The sequence below is a fragment of the Artibeus jamaicensis genome, unplaced genomic scaffold (genome assembly GCF_021234435.1).
Source record: "Artibeus jamaicensis isolate MK-2021 breed Jamaican fruit bat unplaced genomic scaffold, CSHL_Jam_final scaffold_847, whole genome shotgun sequence".
Classification (NCBI taxonomy): domain Eukaryota; kingdom Metazoa; phylum Chordata; class Mammalia; order Chiroptera; family Phyllostomidae; genus Artibeus; species Artibeus jamaicensis.
The window spans coordinates 18,622,086-18,640,960 of NW_026522057.1; the positions used below are offsets into that span (position 1 = coordinate 18,622,086).

General features: G+C 52.9%; 1 protein-coding gene across 15 annotated transcripts in view; it reads left to right on the forward strand.

Moving 5' to 3' along the window:
* Positions 1 to 9,527: 9,527 nt before the first annotated feature.
* HSPG2 (heparan sulfate proteoglycan 2) overlaps positions 9,528 to 18,875 on the forward strand; it is a 95,627-nt gene continuing 86,279 nt past the window's right edge. For all 15 annotated transcript variants that reach the window (XM_053660256.1, XM_053660259.1, XM_053660263.1 and 12 more), the window contains exon 1: positions 9,528 to 9,667. In XM_053660256.1, the coding sequence (XP_053516231.1) occupies positions 9,605 to 9,667 (63 nt within the window). In that variant the 5' untranslated portion in view covers positions 9,528 to 9,604. The remainder of the gene's footprint in view (positions 9,668 to 18,875) is intronic.

The window sequence follows — 18,875 nt, forward strand, 5'->3', positions numbered from 1 at the left end:
GAAAAGCCAGGAATCTGAGTTGTTTCTATGTTAGCAACAAATTCAAAAAAGTCGTAATGCTCTGTGGGCTAAACAGAAATATTTGCTGGCCAAACGTGAAGCCCACGTTCTCTGGGTTTTCTCTCACGTGGATCACTGCAGAGGTTCCTCACCTCCCTTGCTCTTGGTTCCCCCACGTGAAGAAATAGACGGACTCTTTCCACCCAGTCCCCAGCCAAACCCTCCCTTTGCCAGGATGATGGATTTTAGCACAACCCCATGGGAGCAGAAAGGTAGAAGTAAGGATGATGAAGATGATAGCAAACCCTACGGAGCCCTTATGATGTGGCAGGCATGGTTCTAAAGTGTTTTACACATATTTATTCTTTCAAAGATGTGACTTTGCTGACCAGGGTCTGGGGTGGGCATAGAGAAAACTTTCCAATGGCCAGTGTGAGACGTGCTGGAACAGGCGACTTGGGATATGTGGCAGGTGGAAGGATGGCTCTTCCTGGGAAATCTCCAAAAAGAATGGTTCTGTCCAAGCCAGGTGAGGCCTAGAGGGTCAGAACGATCTAGTCCCATATTTCTTGTTGGCTACATCTGGGAAAATGTTCCCTGGGCCACTGGAGGCTGTAAACCTTCAGACTCAACTGATTTGGGTGCTGAGAAACCAGGCCACACAGGCACCCAGATGTCCACTCTCCTGCTGGCGAGGGACTCTAAAGGCCAGGACTTCAACCTAGTTCTGCCACTCACCTGCCCAAACACCCCGGGTACATCGTTTCCCCTCTCTATGCCTCTTTCTCCTTCTGTAACATGAGTGAGGTAGCTCTGATGGTCTCTAAGGGCCCCCAGACTCTGATATTTTTCATCTCTTCTGAGCTGAGAATTGAGAGTGCCCTCCACCCCCACCCAAGAACTCAAGGCTCCTGAGTCCTGAGTCATCAACCCAGGCTGCCCAGGGGCCATTTCAGGTCTCAGGGCCCATTTCTGTGTGGCTCTGAATTTTAGGCCCAGCAGGGCTTCTCCCTGGAGCTCTCCTGTCTCCTTGGAAATAGGAGGGCCAATAGTAGCTCAGAGTATGGAATGGGGATGACCTTGAAATAATGCAGAACCTGGACGTCCACAGGATTCCATGGCTCTTAGAGGAGGTGGCCTGCTGTAGCCTAGCCCTGTGGCCAAGCAGAGAAGGTGGAAAGCCTGAGTACCCTGCGATAGTCAGGGTATTCATGAGAATGACACAGGGGCCCTAGGGTAGGAGGAAAGAAGGGGGCACTGAACCCCCAGCCCACTGAATTCACCTCTACTGCTATTCCATCTCTGGAGGACAAGAAAGTGGTTTCCTGGGCCCAATGCTCAGCAACTCCTTTCTCTGTCTCTGGCATCCCTTACCTCCCCAGGAAGAAGACTTTGGCCTTCATCTGAGGGGTCCTCAGCCTTCCAGTGACCGATTCCCCAGGTGAACATTCACGGGAATAAAACTTTCAAGAATCCATTTTGGCTCAGCTCAAGAGATAGTTCGAGAGTGTCCTGATTCCCAAAACTGAGCCAGCCACTCCGAGCCATCCCCTCCCTCCCTGCTTTAAGTCCATATTTGCATCTTTGCATCTCCTGGAGATGCCTACCTCAAAAATGGTCCAAGTTCCCCTAATCAGAGTATAAGACCCGTGCTTAGGACTGCTCTCAGGGACTCCACTATCCAGCCCTGTTCTGGTTCACAATAGGGTCTCAATTATTATACTGATGTTGATTAAAGGTGCCCAGTAGGTGCTCAATAATGGCAACTACTATCATCTTAAGAGTAATTACAGTATCTTACATACAGTATATTTCAATAATGAATAATGATGATAGCCAACATTTATTAAGTTCTTAACAATACCTCAGGCATTTAGTGTTTTATATGTATTGACTCGTTTAATCCTCATACCAGTCCTTGAAGGAAGGTACTATCCTTGAATAATAAGGAAAGTCCCTATTGTGCAGATGAGAAACTGAGGCACGGAGAGGTCATGTATAAATGAGGTGATAAAGATGGTTACAGTGCACAGAAAACAGTGATTCTTCGAAAATGGTTGTGCAGGGTAATTGCTCAATAATAATAATTGTCTTTGTGATTACAACATCTTGGAAGTAGTAGGTGCTCCACAAATGCCTACTGTGGGTGCCCAATGAATGGTAGATGTCATTACAGAGCCTAGTACATAGTACGTGCTCAAATGAAGTTTGACCATTGGTTGGCGATTAGGTTGTACCCTAAAGGGAAAGGATCTGTGCTTGGCTCAGCCTTCTCAGGATAAACACTCCCTGCTCACAAATCCCTTCCATCAGTCACTCAGCTCAGGTCCCGAGAAAATAGGGAAGACTTTCTGCCCTATGTGGCCACGCAGAGGCCACAGAAATTCCCCGTATCCACTATTCAACATGCATCTACAGGGTCCATGTAAACAGGAAGCGGCGTGTGGGCTGCAGAACAATGTCAGGGCCTGCTGTGCTGTCTGTCTGGTGTACAGAAGCAGACTAGCTGTCCCGCAGCCGAGGGTGGCTGGGGAAAGTCCTTCACGCCTACAGAAGTATGTCGTCATCTACTAAGCACCCATGCTGTGTGCCAGGCGTGCTGCCAAGGCCTGAAACACAGGCGCTCAGCCCCTGGCTCCCTGTGAGGCTCGGTGTTAGTGCCCTGTTGTGCAGAGGGGGAAACTGAGGCTCAGGAGAAAAAGCGACGTGTTCAGTCAAGCTCCTACAGCTGATACGGAGCAGAGCTGGGATCCAACCCAGGCCCTGACCCTCAGCCAATGCCCTTTTAATCCAAATCACGTTGTTGGTTTTTTTTCCCCTTAGTAATTAATGAATGGAGTTGAAGAGACAGAAGGGTAAATCTTGGCTTCCAAAATATGCAGTAAATTAGACAAAGCAGGGGTCATATTTAAGCCCACGGTTTGGGCTGCCCCCAACACTAGTCTTCTGAACTGGGGAGTGTTAACCTGGTACGTGCTCTTGGAGGAAGTAGTAAGGAAAGGGAGAAATTTCCTCGAAGGTCGCTTGTTGTCTCAATTGCCCAACCCACCAGGCCCTGCATCATTTGGTAACATTGGGCATAGGTGCATGATATCAGAATTACTTTTGTTTCTTTTAAAAAAATCTGACATGACCCTTTTCAAACAGATAATGTGATATCGCTTTTCTAAGATCCTAGAAAATAAATAGAGGTTTTTGTATGACCAAAGTGCATGTTTGAGAGACACGCTCATCCTATTCCCAACCCTTTACTCCACCCCTAACCTCTCCTTATCCTGACCTACCCTCTAAGCCTTAGCCCATCCCGCCCCCTCCCCCATTCCTGAGTCCCATTTCGTTCCTTATGGTCTTCTCTGTCTACACATGACTGGTCCTGCTTGCTCTGCACAAGAAACATAATTAGGAGTGGGGGACACCTTCCCCCCACAATGGCTCTCACACTTCCCTCTTTCAAGTTGAAATCTCAGGAAAAGGCAAGAGCCTCAGACGTGTGCTGTGCCTGTGTTGGTATCACCATTTTTGGCCAATGCTCTTCACAAGCTTTCTGGGCCCCTCCCAGCAGGGCAGGAATTTCTTGGGAACAATTGAACAAAGCCGGGAACTTGGAGAGAGAAGGCACAGGACATTCCAAAAGGATTTCTCTCAAGTTCCGAAAGACAACACGTGGGAACACTACAGAAGGTTTATAGCCTAGCAAAGAAAAGCTTGAAAGGGATGGAAAATCTGCCGGGTAGGAAGGGCAGTGCAGGCTGGAGGAAGGAATAAGAGGCTGGTGGTCTGGGTGGAAGGCCTCTGCCACTCGTGACCCTGCCAAGGTCACTCTGGCCTCAGATTCGTGGTTCTTTGAAACCAAAGGAGCTGCAAAAGTAAATACTTAGACGCATACATGCCTGGTCATAGCAATGTTGTATTAATTCTAATGACCTGGAAGCAGCCCATATAGCCAACAATAAGATAGGATTAATGAACAATGATATGTCGATGAGATCCCACAGCAAATAATTATTAGAAATACCGTATGCAAACTCAATATGAGCGCAAGTCAAAGTAGTTGGCCAGCAAATTGCTAATAGTTCGCATCTACAATAAAGAGCTTATACCAGAATGTAAATCCATGTGCTGTTTCCAAAACGGACTGAGTGTTGCAAGAAAAAAACGTGTCAGCTAAGCTAAACAGAGTGCTTACTGATACAGTCGGTTTCCACTCTAAGCAAGCTTCTTATCTCGTCTCATGCTGGTACTGAACAGTCTGGGGACTGGCACTGATCCACAGAGCCGTTTTAAAGCAGCCCTGGTCTTTACTGACACGTAGAACTGTGTTTTTAAGAAGAACATTAAGCAGGAAAAGCAAAACATGAAATCGTAGGCATTCGAGGATCATGGGAGGTGAAATGCACATACGCACAGTGATGAGGAGAAATGAACATTAATGGAGCTCCAGCTACAGGCCCCACACAGGAGCCTCCTATGGTCGAAGCAGGGGCATATGGGCCGAAATGCGAGGGGGGATGTGGAGTACATAAGAATTGCATTCTGGCTGGAGGTGAGCACTGGGGTGGGGGAGCATGAGTGACGAATTCAAATTACAGCAACCATTTACGGTCAGCTCAGGAGCTAGGCTCTGGGGCGGGGCAGTATGTGCAAAGTGCGTTATGAGAAACACCAGTCTTGTGAGATGTTAACAGGTTTTTCCATGAAAACAAGGGAGATTTCTATCTGGAATAAGTTGAGGAATGCTGCATTCAACAGAGCTGGACGGGAGACTGGAGGTCTGCTCAGTAACCTTTCCTGCACTGGTGTCTCTTGAGACAGCCAAAGTGTGGGGAAGAGTACAGAATCCCCAGACTTCTTGACCAGGGAACCCCTTTTCCAAGGAGCAACTGAGGGAGCCGGTGATGCATGAGGCCCAGTGTGGGAACCCTGCCCTGAGCCTGGGACCCACGGCAGGAGCTCAGCAAGAAAGTGGTTGAGGGGTGGTGGGGAGCTATCAGGAGGGGTCAGAGGGTCAAATCCAAGGCCATTTTCAGAAGAGTCACACTCCTGCCTGTGCAGGCTTGAGAACAACCCCGGGAAGGGGGGCAGAATTGGGAGTGGGTTCTAGAGTCAGACAGTCACGAACGTGAATCCTGGCTCCACCATGTACTGACTGTGTGAACCAGGCAGGCCACTTCATCCCCTGGGCCTCAGTTTTCTGGTCTGGTAAAGGGAAGTAATAAAGTACCCTTACTCACCTATAATTCCAGGACTATGGCAGTGATCAAGTGAGATTCAATGTTGATCAAATGGTGAAGGGAGTGTATCTTTGCCCCAAGTACAAACCATGTCACTTATGCCTTATGACATGCTTGAATCAACTTGTTCTTTCATTCAAGTAAAATTATTCAAGCGCCAACTCCATGCCAGGAATTGTGTCCTTCACAGAGGATACAGGTGGGAACAAGACAGAAACCAGACGGTCGTGCTCCCTTCCTTCATTATGCCTCCTAATGGTGCGTGATCTCCCCAATCATTGCTATAGTCGAAAATGTTACGCGAGAGAAGCCTAGGGCAGTGGGGGTGGGGGGTATGCGGGGAAGTGCAGCAGGGGGCATTATCTAGCCTGGGAGGTCAGGGAAGGTCTGCATGGTAAAGTTTGAGCTGAATTCTAAAAGAGAGTAGGGTGAAGGAAGGCGGGTGTTGGGTGAAAAAGGGACCCGAAGAGAAACAGCACGTGCAGAGACCACGCTGGGAAAGGGATGTGGCTGGAGAAATGGGCAGGGCTGTATCTTGTTAGGCCCTGCAGAGTCCTCTCCCTGTCCAAGGGAACTTGTACTGCCTGCTTAGAGGCATGTCCTCCCTCCTCTTTTGCACACCATTTTCTTGTTTCCTTTCCCCCAACCCCACTCCCGCTCAATACCAATTTCCTGTTTGACATTCTCACCCAGTAGCATATCCTTGCCCTGCCAACACCTGTTTTTCCACACGGGCATTGGAACCCTCGTGCAAAGTAGATATTTACTTTTATTAATTACGAATGAATGTAGGGCCCCAGCTAGCCTATAGAGTGCCTTTGCTCATATGAGCAAAAGATACTCCTTTTGGGCAGATACAGCCCCACGACAGGGCCCACTTGGCTGCATAACCTTGTTCAGTGAACAACCTGGTCGACTGGCCACTGCAGCCCTGAATGAACGAACGAATGAATGAACGAATGAATAAAGACATGTGAAAGGAGACAGAGACAGAGTCCGAGGCAGAGACAGGAATGGGAGTGGGAATGGAAGCCAGGAGAAGTTGAGTCCTGTCCATTTTGGAGCAGTGTGCAGGTGACTCAGAGACTCTGGCTACTGGTTCCAGAAGGTCATCTCCTGTTTCTCAGAAGCCAGAGTGTTTGGCTGCTCTTGCCTATAAAAACTCTCGTAGCCTCTCCTTATCTAAGGAGCCTTGTGCTCCTTGAGTTTTCCTTTGCTAAAGAGTGTGCTGAGCCCTAGGAGTTACGAGTACATAGGATGCAATTATAGGCGCCTCTCCGGCTCGGCAAAGCCCAGAAGGCCCTGCCTCTGCTCCCTTTCGAAGCCAAATGAGGAGATAGCTAGGCCCTAAACAAAGCAACTTGAGAACATTTACTAAAGATATCAAGGGCTGCAAACTAAAACAGAGCTGGCCAGATCCCTTAGTGGGGAGAGAGGATGCAGAATAAATAGGTGGATGACCAATTCTCAGGGTGGGTAGAGTTGCTCTGGAAGACTTTCTAGACGGGCCACATTTTCCTGCTCTCTGAGTCAGCCCAGCTCCTTCCCGTCTGCAGCCAGCTTTACCATCATTTTCCCCAACCTCTTTTCGGAAGCAAGACTTATAGCTTGGGTTTCGTCTTGACCAAATTTCTACAAAGGGTTACTTGTTCCCCTTTTCCCTTTGCTCATGAGCAAATCATCCAAGAAGCCAAAGTTCTGGGACTTAAAGGGCCCGAGGTAGGGAACAGACACTGAGGCAGCTCACAAAATGCGATTTGTCACGGGCGCTGACCTCCACGAGCGGGCAAGGCCTTGGAAAAGCCGTGCTACCAGAGCTGGCCACCCGCCAGCTCTGAAGTTAGTGGAGTTTTGTAGCCTTCCTCATCAGATAGGGAGCACTCGGGCACAAGGCTGTAGGCCTTCGTTCAGACTGGAGATTCTTGGGGTGGGGGTTGCACTTAGCCTTCAGATTGGGAGCAACATGCTGGGTACAGAGGCTGTTCTTCTAGCACACTAGAGTCCCCTTGCCCCCCACCACCCAAGGGCAGAGTTGTGTCTCCCTCTTGAGATATGAAGCTCAACCAGAAACAGTAATAAGAGAAAGAACTACCACTTACTTAGTGATTGTGATATGCCTGAAACTCTTCTTTCTAAAAATAATATTTTAGTTCATGTAAATTTTTAAAATTTGTCTTTAGAGGGTAAGGGAAGGGGAGAGGGAGAGAAACATCAATGTGTGGTTGCCTGTCATGCGTCCCCTGCTGGGAACTGGCCTGCAACCCAGGCATGTGCCCTGACTGGGTACTGGACTGCAATCCTCTGGTTTGAAGGCCCAGGCTCAATCCACTGAGCTACGCCAGCCAGGGCCATTTAAATTTATTTTTATTTTTATTTTATTTTTTTAAAGATTTTAAAATTTATCTTTAGAGAGGAAGGGAAGGAGAGAAGGAGAGAAATATCGATGTGTGGTTGCCTCTAATGAGTCCCCTGCTGGGAATTGGCCTGCAACCAAGGCATGTGCCCTGACTGGGAATTGAACTTCGATTGTGTGGTTAGCAGGCCCGTGCTCAGTCCACTGAGCTACACCAGCCAGGGCTATTTTTATTTTTAGTCGTTTAGTTTTTACTGTAGTTTTTCCATTACCACTTATTCCCCTTATACCTTCTTCTACCTCCACCCCCCCCAAAAAAAAGACATTAATTCATTTTAATCCTCATACTGACACTGTGAGGGACATCTTAGCATGATTCTCCTTTTCTAGATGGTGAGACTAGATGCATCGAGAAGTTGAATAATTTGGAGAAGGGGCATCTACCTGTGGTGGGGGTCAGGGTGCCAGCGTTCACGCCCCAGAGTGCGTGGGAGATGGCAGGTCGCTATCACGGGGAACACGCCTTCCGGAGCCAGGCCTGGTGCCACCCAATTAACCAGGCATTTCCTTCTGTCCACAGCTCACCTCGCTCCTGGCGGGCAACCCAGCCATGAGTCTCTGGAACCTAGCAACTCTCGAGGAAACAATGGAAACTTCAGTTTTCACTCTCCTCCCTCTATCATTACTCAAAAGGTTTTCCTCTAAGCCACACACACAGACACACACACACACACACACATACACACACACACACAGGTTTTCTCTCCACCCATCAGCCTAGGCTGCCCTGGAAATTTTCGGCAGAGAGGAGTCCTGAGTGTGGGTGGTGGGAAGGCCTGGTGGCATGGCCGCGTGTGCTGTCCGTGGGCCTGTGTCAGATGTGGGTCATCAGGGACTGTGATTTACTGCCCAAGCATCTGTGACTGGGGCTTAGCAGGTCCACCTGGGCCTGGGCCTGGGCCTGGATGTGTGAGTCGGTGTGCCCCTGGCACTGGGGCTGTGATTTATGAGAATCAGAGTTGGTCTGTGAGTGATTTATGTGGAAAGTGGCATGTGTCGGGGGCAGTTCAGTATTGAACCTACTGTAAGTCACTGTGGTCAGTATGTGAGAAAATGTAACAAATGCCAATGTGCACATGAAAAAATTGTTGGCCTGTGTGTGAACTGTGAGCACCGGTGAAGAATTTGCATGTGAAAATATGTTCTTATGCTTCGTGTCTTGGGATTCACATATGTGACTCTGTGTAAAAAATGTGAATGTGAATGTGAACAGCTAAGTGTGTAAGATGTGTCTGCTGTGACACCTGCAAAAGTGAAAGTTTTGACGAGATAGTGTTTTTTTGAGTCTGTGAAGACTATTAGTGAAAGTTGAGTGCAAGAGCGTGAAAATGTGCTGAGTGTTCACTGGTAACCCATGAAAGAGTATGTGCAAGTTGTGAGTGTGAAAGTGTCATGTGAGCCAAATGTGGCATGAGTGCGTGCGCACGTGCTCAGGTGCATGTGTGAAAGGTGCGTGTCCTGGCATTCCGGAGGGTCCTGGAGGGTTGCCCGTGGAGTGTGCTCCGTTTGTGGAGTGTGAAGGGGTGTGAAGTGGTTTCAGGGGTCTAGTAGACGATGGGGGCGTGTAGGAGCGGCGTGCGCACGGTGGCAGGGCCCCGGCCCCCGTCCTACTCCATATTCCAGGCCGGGTTTGGTGGGGAGCCGGCCTGGGCCACGGCCGGCGCGGAGGGGGCTGGGGGCCCAGACAAAGGCCCAGTTGGCTGGTGTGCGGATTCGGGACTGCGGCGCCCGCGGTACGGGGGCGGGGCCCAGCGCCCCGGGCCGGGCGGTCCAGGGGCGGGGCCTGGCCCGGGGGCGGGGCTGACGGGGGCGGGGCAGAGCGGGGCGGGGCTGGCGACGGGCGGGGTGGGGGTGGCGGGAGCGGGCTGCGCCGTCCGGAGGACTCCTCAGGCAGGCGAGCGGGTGGCTGCGGGCGGGCAGGCGGGCGCCGAGCTTGCGAGTGATCGGAGCGGGCCAGGCCATGGGGCGGCGGGCAGCGGGCACGCTGCTGCTGACGGTGCTGCTGCACTGGCAGCTGCTCTTGGTAAGTGTGCGGGGCGGTGGGACCGGGGGAGCTCCGGCCCTACTCGCCACGCCCGCCAACTTGGCTGGGGCGCCGAAGCTGCGCGGTTGGGACTCTGGTTCGGAACGGCGGCGCTGGTCAGGGACCCCAGGGTCGACACAGGCCAGCGCCACCCTCCGTCATGGGGCTGTCCTGAGGGGGCACCCAAGGGAATCCTGCGTGGGGCCGGGGGCGGGGCCGGCCCGCGTGGGAGCCCGTGGGTCTCCCGGCCACGTTGCCGAGTTTCCGAGTCGCACTAGGCATGGCTCGGCCTGCCATTCTTGACCAGGTTGAGAAACTTTTGAGCAGGGTGCGAACTTGGCTGGGCGAGGGAGGGCACCCCTTTCTGTGCCAACTTAGAAAAGGGGCAGTCAGTGGTGATGGAGACCCCATCAGCCCTCACTGGAACTTGACCAGCGTTTCTCCCCCTGGGGAGCTAGTAACCAGGCACAAGTAAAGGGCCGTTCAGGACACAACTGAGAGTTGTGTGAACACTGCCAGCCCCGGATTCCTACAGCCCAGGACTCTTGAATCAATCCCTGCTCTTCACTGAGTAGTGTGTGACCTGGGGCAAGCTAGTTAAATTCTCTGAGACCAGCCCACATGCCTAAATGGAACTTAAAATGCGTGGCTTCCAAGTGCATAGCCAAAGGGTGGTTGATAGGACTGGATGGAATGCTCAGGAAAGTGCCTGGTGCTAGGCCTGTTATGTGGTGGATATTCCGTGGATCTGCTTCCTCAGCTTTCCTCTCCCCAGGTCTTCAAGGTGCAGGGGAGGCTTGCCCCTACAGCCTGGCCCCCTGCTTTGAGCTTGGATGGGCCCCTGCAGAGGAAAAGAATACTTGGCCAGGAGAGGCGCTGAGGACCTGAGTGAACCCCAGGAGGGTGGGGTGGGGTCAATGGGCAGGGAGCTGATGGCAGATGTGGGTGGGGGCACATCTGGGGAGCTGGGCCTGCTGTGGGGAACCACAGAACCATCTCCACCCTTTTTGAGGTGGTCTGAAGCAGTCCCTGCTCCTGCCTCCATATTCTCAGAGCCAAGAGAGGGATTTTTCTAAGCCAGCCAGTGTTTACTCAGTGACAGACTCCCTGTCCTTGCCTTGCCAGCTCCTTCTCACCTCTGTCCTCCTGAGTCACTTGCTAACCCCCAGCCCAGACCTGACCCCTTAATGCCCCACCCATCAATACCTCCCCTACTTGTCCCCCACCCCTCAATCTGGGCAGCTTCATTAACCCTTTTTCTCAGCCTCTTACCCCAACACATACAGCAGGGACCATCCAGTTGCTCTCCAGTCTTGATCTGAACTTGCATCTCCCTACCCACTGCTGTTCACACCAACGTAGCACATGGGCTGCCTGTCTTTTCTGACCCTCCCCCAGCTTTGCCCACTGATGAGGGGCTCTTGGATGCCTGGGTTCTACAGTGGCAGGAGTGGGGGGCAGACGGAGCTGTTTGCGGTGTGCAGGAGGAATTTGCACAGAAATTCCCGGATGGCAGCCAGTCAGTCATCTCATTCATGTGTTCATTCAACACATCTTCATTGAGCAGCATCCGGTGACAGTCAGCAGGAGTTCAGGGTTCATTCACTCTCGTTGGGCAGATATTTGCTAAGCACCTACTGTGCACCAGTGCACCCAGGGCTGCGGTTTATGGGTGAGCCTGATCAGGCCCTGTCTGTGCTTTCCCAGAACTGAGATCCGCAAATAGGCAGCTCCCATCCTGTGAGATTATAGAGCCTTCTCAGCAACCACATCAAGGCCTTCACTGTCCCACACCACGTTAATGGTGGAGGCCTGGAAAGAGCTTGGCCTCTGGAGGCTCACAGACCCAAGTTTGAATCCCAGCTCTGCCATTTTTCAGCTCTGTGATCTGGGGCAAGTTCCCCTCTCTCAGCCTCAGTTTTCAAATCTATCAAATGGGGTTACATTTTAAATGACAGTCAGGTTCCTAGCCAGTGCCCCAACAAGCCCTGGACTCCTTGCCTGCTGCTCGTTCTCTCGTCTGCCCTTCAGTTCACATCCATGAGCCAGTAGCTAGTGGGTGAGGGTAGGATTCAAGACGAGGATAAGATGGTCCCCAGGGAGTTCAAGACCTCCGTAGGGGCAGGAGACAGAGGAAATAGTGGTCTGTGATTAAGCGTGGGGGTTATTTCAGTGGAGGTGGGGGGAGGCTTGCTGGGGCAGGGGGCCAGCCTGGGTGACTCAGGGACTACCTTGGCTTTCTGACCCCTTTTCTTCCTGCTGGGGCCTTAGCCCTTCCTTTCTTGGGGCCCGCCCTGCCAAGAAGGCAGGAATCTTGAGGAGGCCACGGTGATTACAGTGTTTTCCAGAGCCGAGGGGGGAAGTCACCGAGATACCTGTTTCCTGCCTCAGCTGGGCTTCCTCACTGAGGAGGCTGTGGGCTGGCCGGAAATGGAGGAGCCTCTCCTTCCCTCAGCCCTCTGCGTGACATAACGCAACCCCCGCTACCTTCTTGTTTCAGACCTGCTGCTGGGGTGGGGGTGGGGATGTGCCCTGGAGATTTCCATAGAGAAGGCTGCAGGTCAGTCCACAGTGGGAGGGGGAAGCCGGAAGGAACAGAGGTGGACCCCTTCCCCCTAAGCACTAGGCCAAGCTCCCTGTGTGTGGGGAGTCTTGGCCCCGCCAGGCTTAGCCTGGGCCTGTTCTCAGGCTGAGTACAGGCAAGTCGGGATCTGTGGGTCCGATACCCAGCCCGGGAGATGGGTGGGAGGAAGGTGGCAGAAGTTGACTAGGTTCGAGGCTCGGAGTGGTAGGGAGGGAGGTCTTGGGGCGCCAGGCCAGATGATGACCTGTAATGTGGATAGTGCACATTAATCAAGTGCCCCCTATCTGCTGGGCACCAACTTTCTCAGCAGACCCTCATATATCCTGCCTGCTCACAGTCTCTCCGCACTCTCCACACTGCTCACAGTCAGACCCAAGCCCCTGACTTAATGTGGCCCCTCCACCTCTCAAATTTCTCCTCCTTGCCCACATTCCCCTCATTCGTTCAGTCCAGGTCCGGTATTCTTTGTTTCTCAGACATACTAAACACACGCCTACCTTGTAGCCTTTGCATCTACTGTTCCTTCTGCTTGGAACGCTTGTCCTGCAAAGTTCTGCGTGACGCTCCGCCTTACTTCCTTCAGGTCCCCAGCTACTCTGCCGCTCTGCCTGACATTCATTCCCTTACTTTTTTCTTGTCACCATCCAACGTGTGTTTGGGTACTTGTTTCTCAGCCTCCTCCCCATTTAAGCCTCAGGAGAGCAAGACCTGTGTTTTTGTTCACTGCTCCTTGATACTTAGCCCCGGCTGGTAGTAAGCACTCAGTAAATATAGCTGTTAAATGCCCAAACCTATGGCTGCCAGTGCTGTCTGCTTTCTCCAAGCAGAGGGGATGGAGACATGGAAGGTTACTGGCTCAGGGACTCCTGCACGCGCCCAGCTGTACCACGAGCCAGGCTTTGAAACCAGATGAAGCGCACGCTCCTCACTGCTCTACCTGCTTTCCCGCTGGCTTGCAGCAGGCAAGCAGTAGATGTTGATGAAACTGTTGTCACTCAGGTTGATGAAAGGAAGAGCTCAGGTCCTAGGTAGTGCAGGGCTGCCTCAGGCAAGAGTAGCGGGTCTGGCTTGGGATGAGTGCGGGTCTGGCTTGGGATGAGTGCGCTGAGTCCTCAGGGCCTGCCTGGGCGGGAACCTAGAAAGACTACACCCTAGAGGCAGTCATTTGTGGGATTAAATGTTCCTTTGTAGGCTTGTTAACTATTTAATTTCCTCATTAAGTATTCCCTGAGACCCTGTAGACAGTTGAATTAATCCAGGGTTTTTAACGGGGAGTGGGCCAGGCCAGGCCCTACCCTGCCCTACCCTGTGTGCAAAGTGAGGGGGGAAATGGCTAGCTGCCCTGCGTGGAGCCCTCACTGGGCTCCCCTGGGGGCCCAAGGCTAGGGTGAGTGTGCAGAGGCTTCAGGGCTGTCTGGCTTTGGGGCATGAGTCTCAGAAGGGGGAGGTTGGGAGGGGCTGCCCAAAATGTGGAAAGATCTGGAATGATGATTCAGCGGCCACTTGGAAGTCAGACATTTGGGTTCTGGACCCTCAGACCATTTAGGGCACAAGGGAAGGACTCCCAGCCCTGGCCCGTTGCCCTCCTCCTCGGCCCATCCCAGCTGTGAGGAGTCAGGCTGGAGGAGGCAGGGACGAATGTGACCCCTCACCCCAGTAGCTTCCCGAAGACCCCGTGAGCCTGTTACACCCTCCTCCTAGGGCCCACGCTGACCTTCCCCCATCTTGCTTCTGCCAAGAAGGGGGAGGTTGGGATCAGCGTCCTGGTCCTGCTGGAATGCTGCCCCAACCTGGGCCTTAGCCTCTTTGGCCCTGCTGCCCCTTCCTGCTACCAGGGCCTGGCTGGGGCTTGCTGGCTATCCTAACGTCCAGAGCTGGCTGACTGAAACCCAGAAGAATGTGTGGAACTTGCTTTGCAGGGAGCCGCCAGCCTCACTGCCCAGCCTGGTGGCGTCGGCCATGTCAATAGCTGCCTTGAGAGGGGAGTGGCCCATGGCTGCTGGGGGTGGCCGGGCCAGGGGCACCATCATGAAAGCCCTGGGAACAAGGCTGCTCTTTGAGGCCAGGGAATGTGGGGACTTCGAGTCTCAGCCACCTCCAAAACCCACCCTCCCTCCTTTCCCTGGTGCCTGTGCATGCCAGGGTTGCAGGGACCTCAGAGCGTCACCAGGGGCAACTCTGGGATCCCTGAGACATCCTTAGGACCAGCTTCCAGCTCTCCACCCAAGCCCTTTCCCTGAGGCATGAGGCCGGTGCTGTTTCTCTGGCGCTCTGGATTTTAGGGGGCGCCTGGAACACAAAGGCTCACAGTGTGCCCTGAATGAATGAATGGGCCTACGATGTATGTGCCCGAATAGTCTTACAAACTGAAGTCCCCTACAAGTGTGTGGTAGACTTAAAATTCTTTCAATAAATATGTATTGGGCATCTTCTCCTAACCATCTGACCTTGTTTTAGGGGCTGAAGTTATGGCCAAGAACAAAGACATTAAGTTCCCTCCCCTCGTATAACTTGCATCATAGCCAGCGCAGGAAGACAGGCAATAAATACATGTCAGGGGCATTAAGTGCCAGAAAAAATAAAGCAGGAGAGAGGAGAAAGAGTGATAAAGCCGTCAGGAAATCCTCTGATAAGATGACATTTGAACAGAGGCGTCTGAAGGAAGTGAGGGTGTGAGCCCTGCAGATATCTCGGGAAAGGGCGCTCTGCTAAGAGGGAACAGCTAATGCAAAGGCCCGGTGGTGTGCTTGGCATGTTTGTGGGAAGCACGGAGCTCCGTGTGACCGGAGCAGCTGAGGAGCAGGGTTGATGTGGTCAGAGGGTTGGCTAGGGGAGACGGGCAGAGCCTTGACCATGGGAAGGACTTTGGATTTGCTTCTGAGTGAGATGTGAGATCACTCGGATTGCTGCAAGGAGAAGAGAGCACGAAGGGTGAAGGGCAAAAGCAAGGAGGCTGTGACTCAGGCCAGAGGAAATGGGTGCTGTACCAGGGTGATGGATATGGGGAGAAGTGGTTGAATCCTGAATGTGTTTTGAAGGTAGGGCCAGCAGGGTTTGCGGAGGGGTTGGGTGTGGGTTGGGACGGAGAGAGAGGAATCGGGGATGTCTCCACAACCTTTGGCTTGAGCATCCAAAGGGATGGGGGTGCCATGAACTGAGATGGGGAAACTCCAGAAGGTGCAGGCTTGGGAGGAAGATGGGGAGTGGCAGGTGGAGGAGGGGGCGGCGTGGGGGTGAGGGCGGTGTTGGGCTGACGCACAGCTAGGGCAATCAGCCCCTTCCCTGCCCCCCCTTTCAGTGGGGGGTCTTGCCCAGTGCACAGTTGTGGAGCTACTGACACTGAGCCCCGAGAACCCCGCAGCCTGAGCTCATGGTTTATAGATCTGTGTGCTTAATTGGAATGTACTTCTTCCACCCTCTGGAACAGAAGCTCCATGAGGGTGGGGACTCAGTTTTGTTCATTGCTCTTTGCTTCCTGCTAGGAGACAGTAGGTGAACATTTATCGAGTGAATGCATTAATGACCTCGAGGAAGCCAGCAGGCAAAAAAAAGAAAGAAAGAAACGCCCCAGCTTCTTGCTGAGGATTGGGAAAGGTCTGCTTCTTGCCCCTGGATGTAGGGGAGCTACTCTTATGCTGAGACCTGGAACATGAGGGGCAGGCCCTAGTGCCTTCCCTGCCGTCTTCCACCCTCTGTGCCCTCACTGGACTCAGAGCCCCTTTCCCGGGCACTGTGGTTGAGGGAAAGGTGGAGCCTCAGAGGGCCTTGACTTCAAGTCTTGGCTTGGTTCCAACTGGCTGTGTGACTGTAGACAGGTTACTTCCTTTCTCTGAGCCTCAGGTCAAAAACAAGGATCATGCTCATTTCCTAAGTGACTGTGAAGCCAGGTGGATGCACCTTGCTCGGTGTCTGGAATGTGTTAGGGGTTTGACAATCAGTCTTGGTCCTGCACAGGCCAAGGCCAGGGTAGTATGTGACTCAGGCTTCCCAGTGCCTGGCATGACAGTTTCTTCTGGTCTGAACTGCTGCCATCTGCCGTCTGTTGACCCAGGGCCTGCTCTGGGCCAGTTGAAGGAATGACCAAGGAAAGGGATCATTCCTGCTCTCTGCCTCTCTTCCAAAGTCTGAGAGCCCTGGACGTGACTGCGTCTGATCTGTCACTGCCCCCCTCCCCCCATGGAGGCTGCAGCTGCAGGACAGAGTCCACCCTTCTACACTGATTGCTCCTTCCTGGAGCACACCCCAGGGTGGGGCCTGGGAAAGGCTGGGGCCTGTGGACCCATTGTCCCCTTCCCAGATGTGTGCAGTTGGTAGGGTCTGAGCAAGAGGAGGTGTGGCCTAGAGGCTCCCATGGGTGCAGAAAGGATGTTCATGCATCTTAAGGGGAGTAGCTGAGGGGGGCTCCTGGGACTCCATCCCAGTCCCATCCTCCCTCTGGCCCACACTGGAGGAGGCAGGACCTCACCCAGGGAGTCCTGGGTTCTCATCTTCAAGGGTTGGTGAGGCCACGCAGCTCTAAATCTGGCCCCTGTGGGCTGTCAGAGAAACAGCAGGACTAGAGAGAGAGACACACAAGTTCAAGATGACCTCTCACCCCACGCTGTGCTTTGTGCTTGGGGTGCTGCATGGATCACGTCCAGGTGTTTTATTTTTTAACGTTTGGCACCTTTCCCCACCTTTTTCCCAGGCCCAGTCTGTGGGGTTGGGGAGGCAGCCTGGGGTTGGGCAAGGGGAGGACTTGGGAGGCAGCCTTGAGTGACCCCACAGATGCTTCTCCCGGGGTGGGGCCGGGAATTCCCAGCTGCCTCTGGCCCTTCCCCAGCCCACCTCCAGGTCTCTGCCCCCATGTCTTCCTTTCCCGAACCTCCCCATGCTTGCGCCCAAGGAGCCAGCTCTGGCCCCCGTCTCCTGGTCCTGGCCTCCCGTCCTCACCCCAGCTGACTCATCCCTCTTTTTGTTTGGCCTTTCCAGTTTTCAAATAGTTGGGAACTGGGATCATGCCTCTTGGATCCCTTACTGGGCTGGCTGGATTGAAATTCTGGCCTCATAAATCCCGGCCTCGGTGGCCTCTATCACTGCACAGCTTTTCTCCCTCTCCTGCCATTTCCCTTCCTGTGACCCTTGGGCTGGAGGAACAGAGACCTGGGCATTTTCTAAGGACAGACCAGTGCCTTCTGTGCCCTGGGAGTTCCAGGGTCTCCTCCCCAGTGACCTCAGTCACCCAGATTGTCAGCCAATGCTCAGAGGACATTCACACCTTCTCTTGATTAAAACCTCCACCTTCTTTCAAGCCAAGCCCTTTGGGGGGGCTCTCTCTGCGCAGTATCGAATATAATCCTCCCAGCAATCTTTTGAGGTTGACTCCATAATCTTCATTTTACGGAGGGCTCAACTGAGGCTCAGAGGGGGGAAATGGCTGTCTCAAGTCATCCATCTAGTACATGGCACAGCTGGGAATGGAACCCAGGTCGTCTGACTCCAAAGTTGTCCTTTCCTGAGTGGGTTTAGCCTGCAGGATGCAGAGAGAAGACAATCTGGGAGGACTGGCATAGTCAGGACAGGCTGCCTGGAGGAGGTGGCTAGGCTTGGCAGAAGCTACAGTAAGCTGCATATTGGACATGTGGACTTCTCCAGCTCCTACTGCTCAGGCTTGGGTGCCTTTTGCCCCTGGGTCAGTTTCTATCTCAATTTAGTGATAACATTCCCCAGGGAGATGGATCTGGCTTTCCCTGGGACTGAGACCCTTGAGAACCTGGATTCTTCTCAGCCAGGCCCTCAGGCCTATAGGTTTTGCTGTTGGGAGTTCAGTGAATTTGTGCTGAGTGAGACTTGACCTGAGCCAGCCCTGTGTCCACCTCCATATTGGCTTGGCTGTGATACTGTAGAATACACAGAAGCCCATAACCCAGCCAGAAGGCAGAATCTACGCATAAACCCTAAACTGCGTCATTTGAACATCCCTGTGCAGTGAAGGAGTCAAGAATGCATCCGTCCATTTGTTTATTCACTTGTTCATTGCCTGAGGACCTCTGCACTAGACATCGTGCTAAGCACTTTATCTCCATTATCAACATTCCTATGTGGCTGGAATAATACCTCTACTTCCCAGATGCTCAGAGGAGGGCAGTGACTTGCCCAAGATCACACAGCCAAGTGCAGAGGAAAGTGGGAGCTGAAATCAGCTCCCAATCCTCCTGAAAGAAATGAGAGGCATGGTCCCTCCTCTCCAGAAGCTCTGGGTCTTGCAGGACTCACGAACCATAAGTACCCAGTACAACCCCAAGTCCAGAAGTATAAAGTGATCAGGGAAGTCAGAGGTCGGTTTGGCATGAGTTATCTGGAAAGACTTTCTGGGGAAAGTGGGGCTTGAACAAGATTGATTTGGCCGGTGGGGGAGGGAGACGTCCCTGGAAGGGGTCAGGGAGTCATCCTCATTGTCCCTAGATTTGCACTGTAGTCAAGAGTGTGAGCAGGAAAGTCCTGGCCTGCTGCTGGAGTCATTAATACTGGGGAAAGAATGAGAGGAAGTCACCACGGGGGCTGAGGTAACATCCATCCCAGTCCCCTGCCCTGTCCCAGGCCAGCCCAGGAGGCAAGAGGTCAAGGCCAGGGCCCCCACTTGGT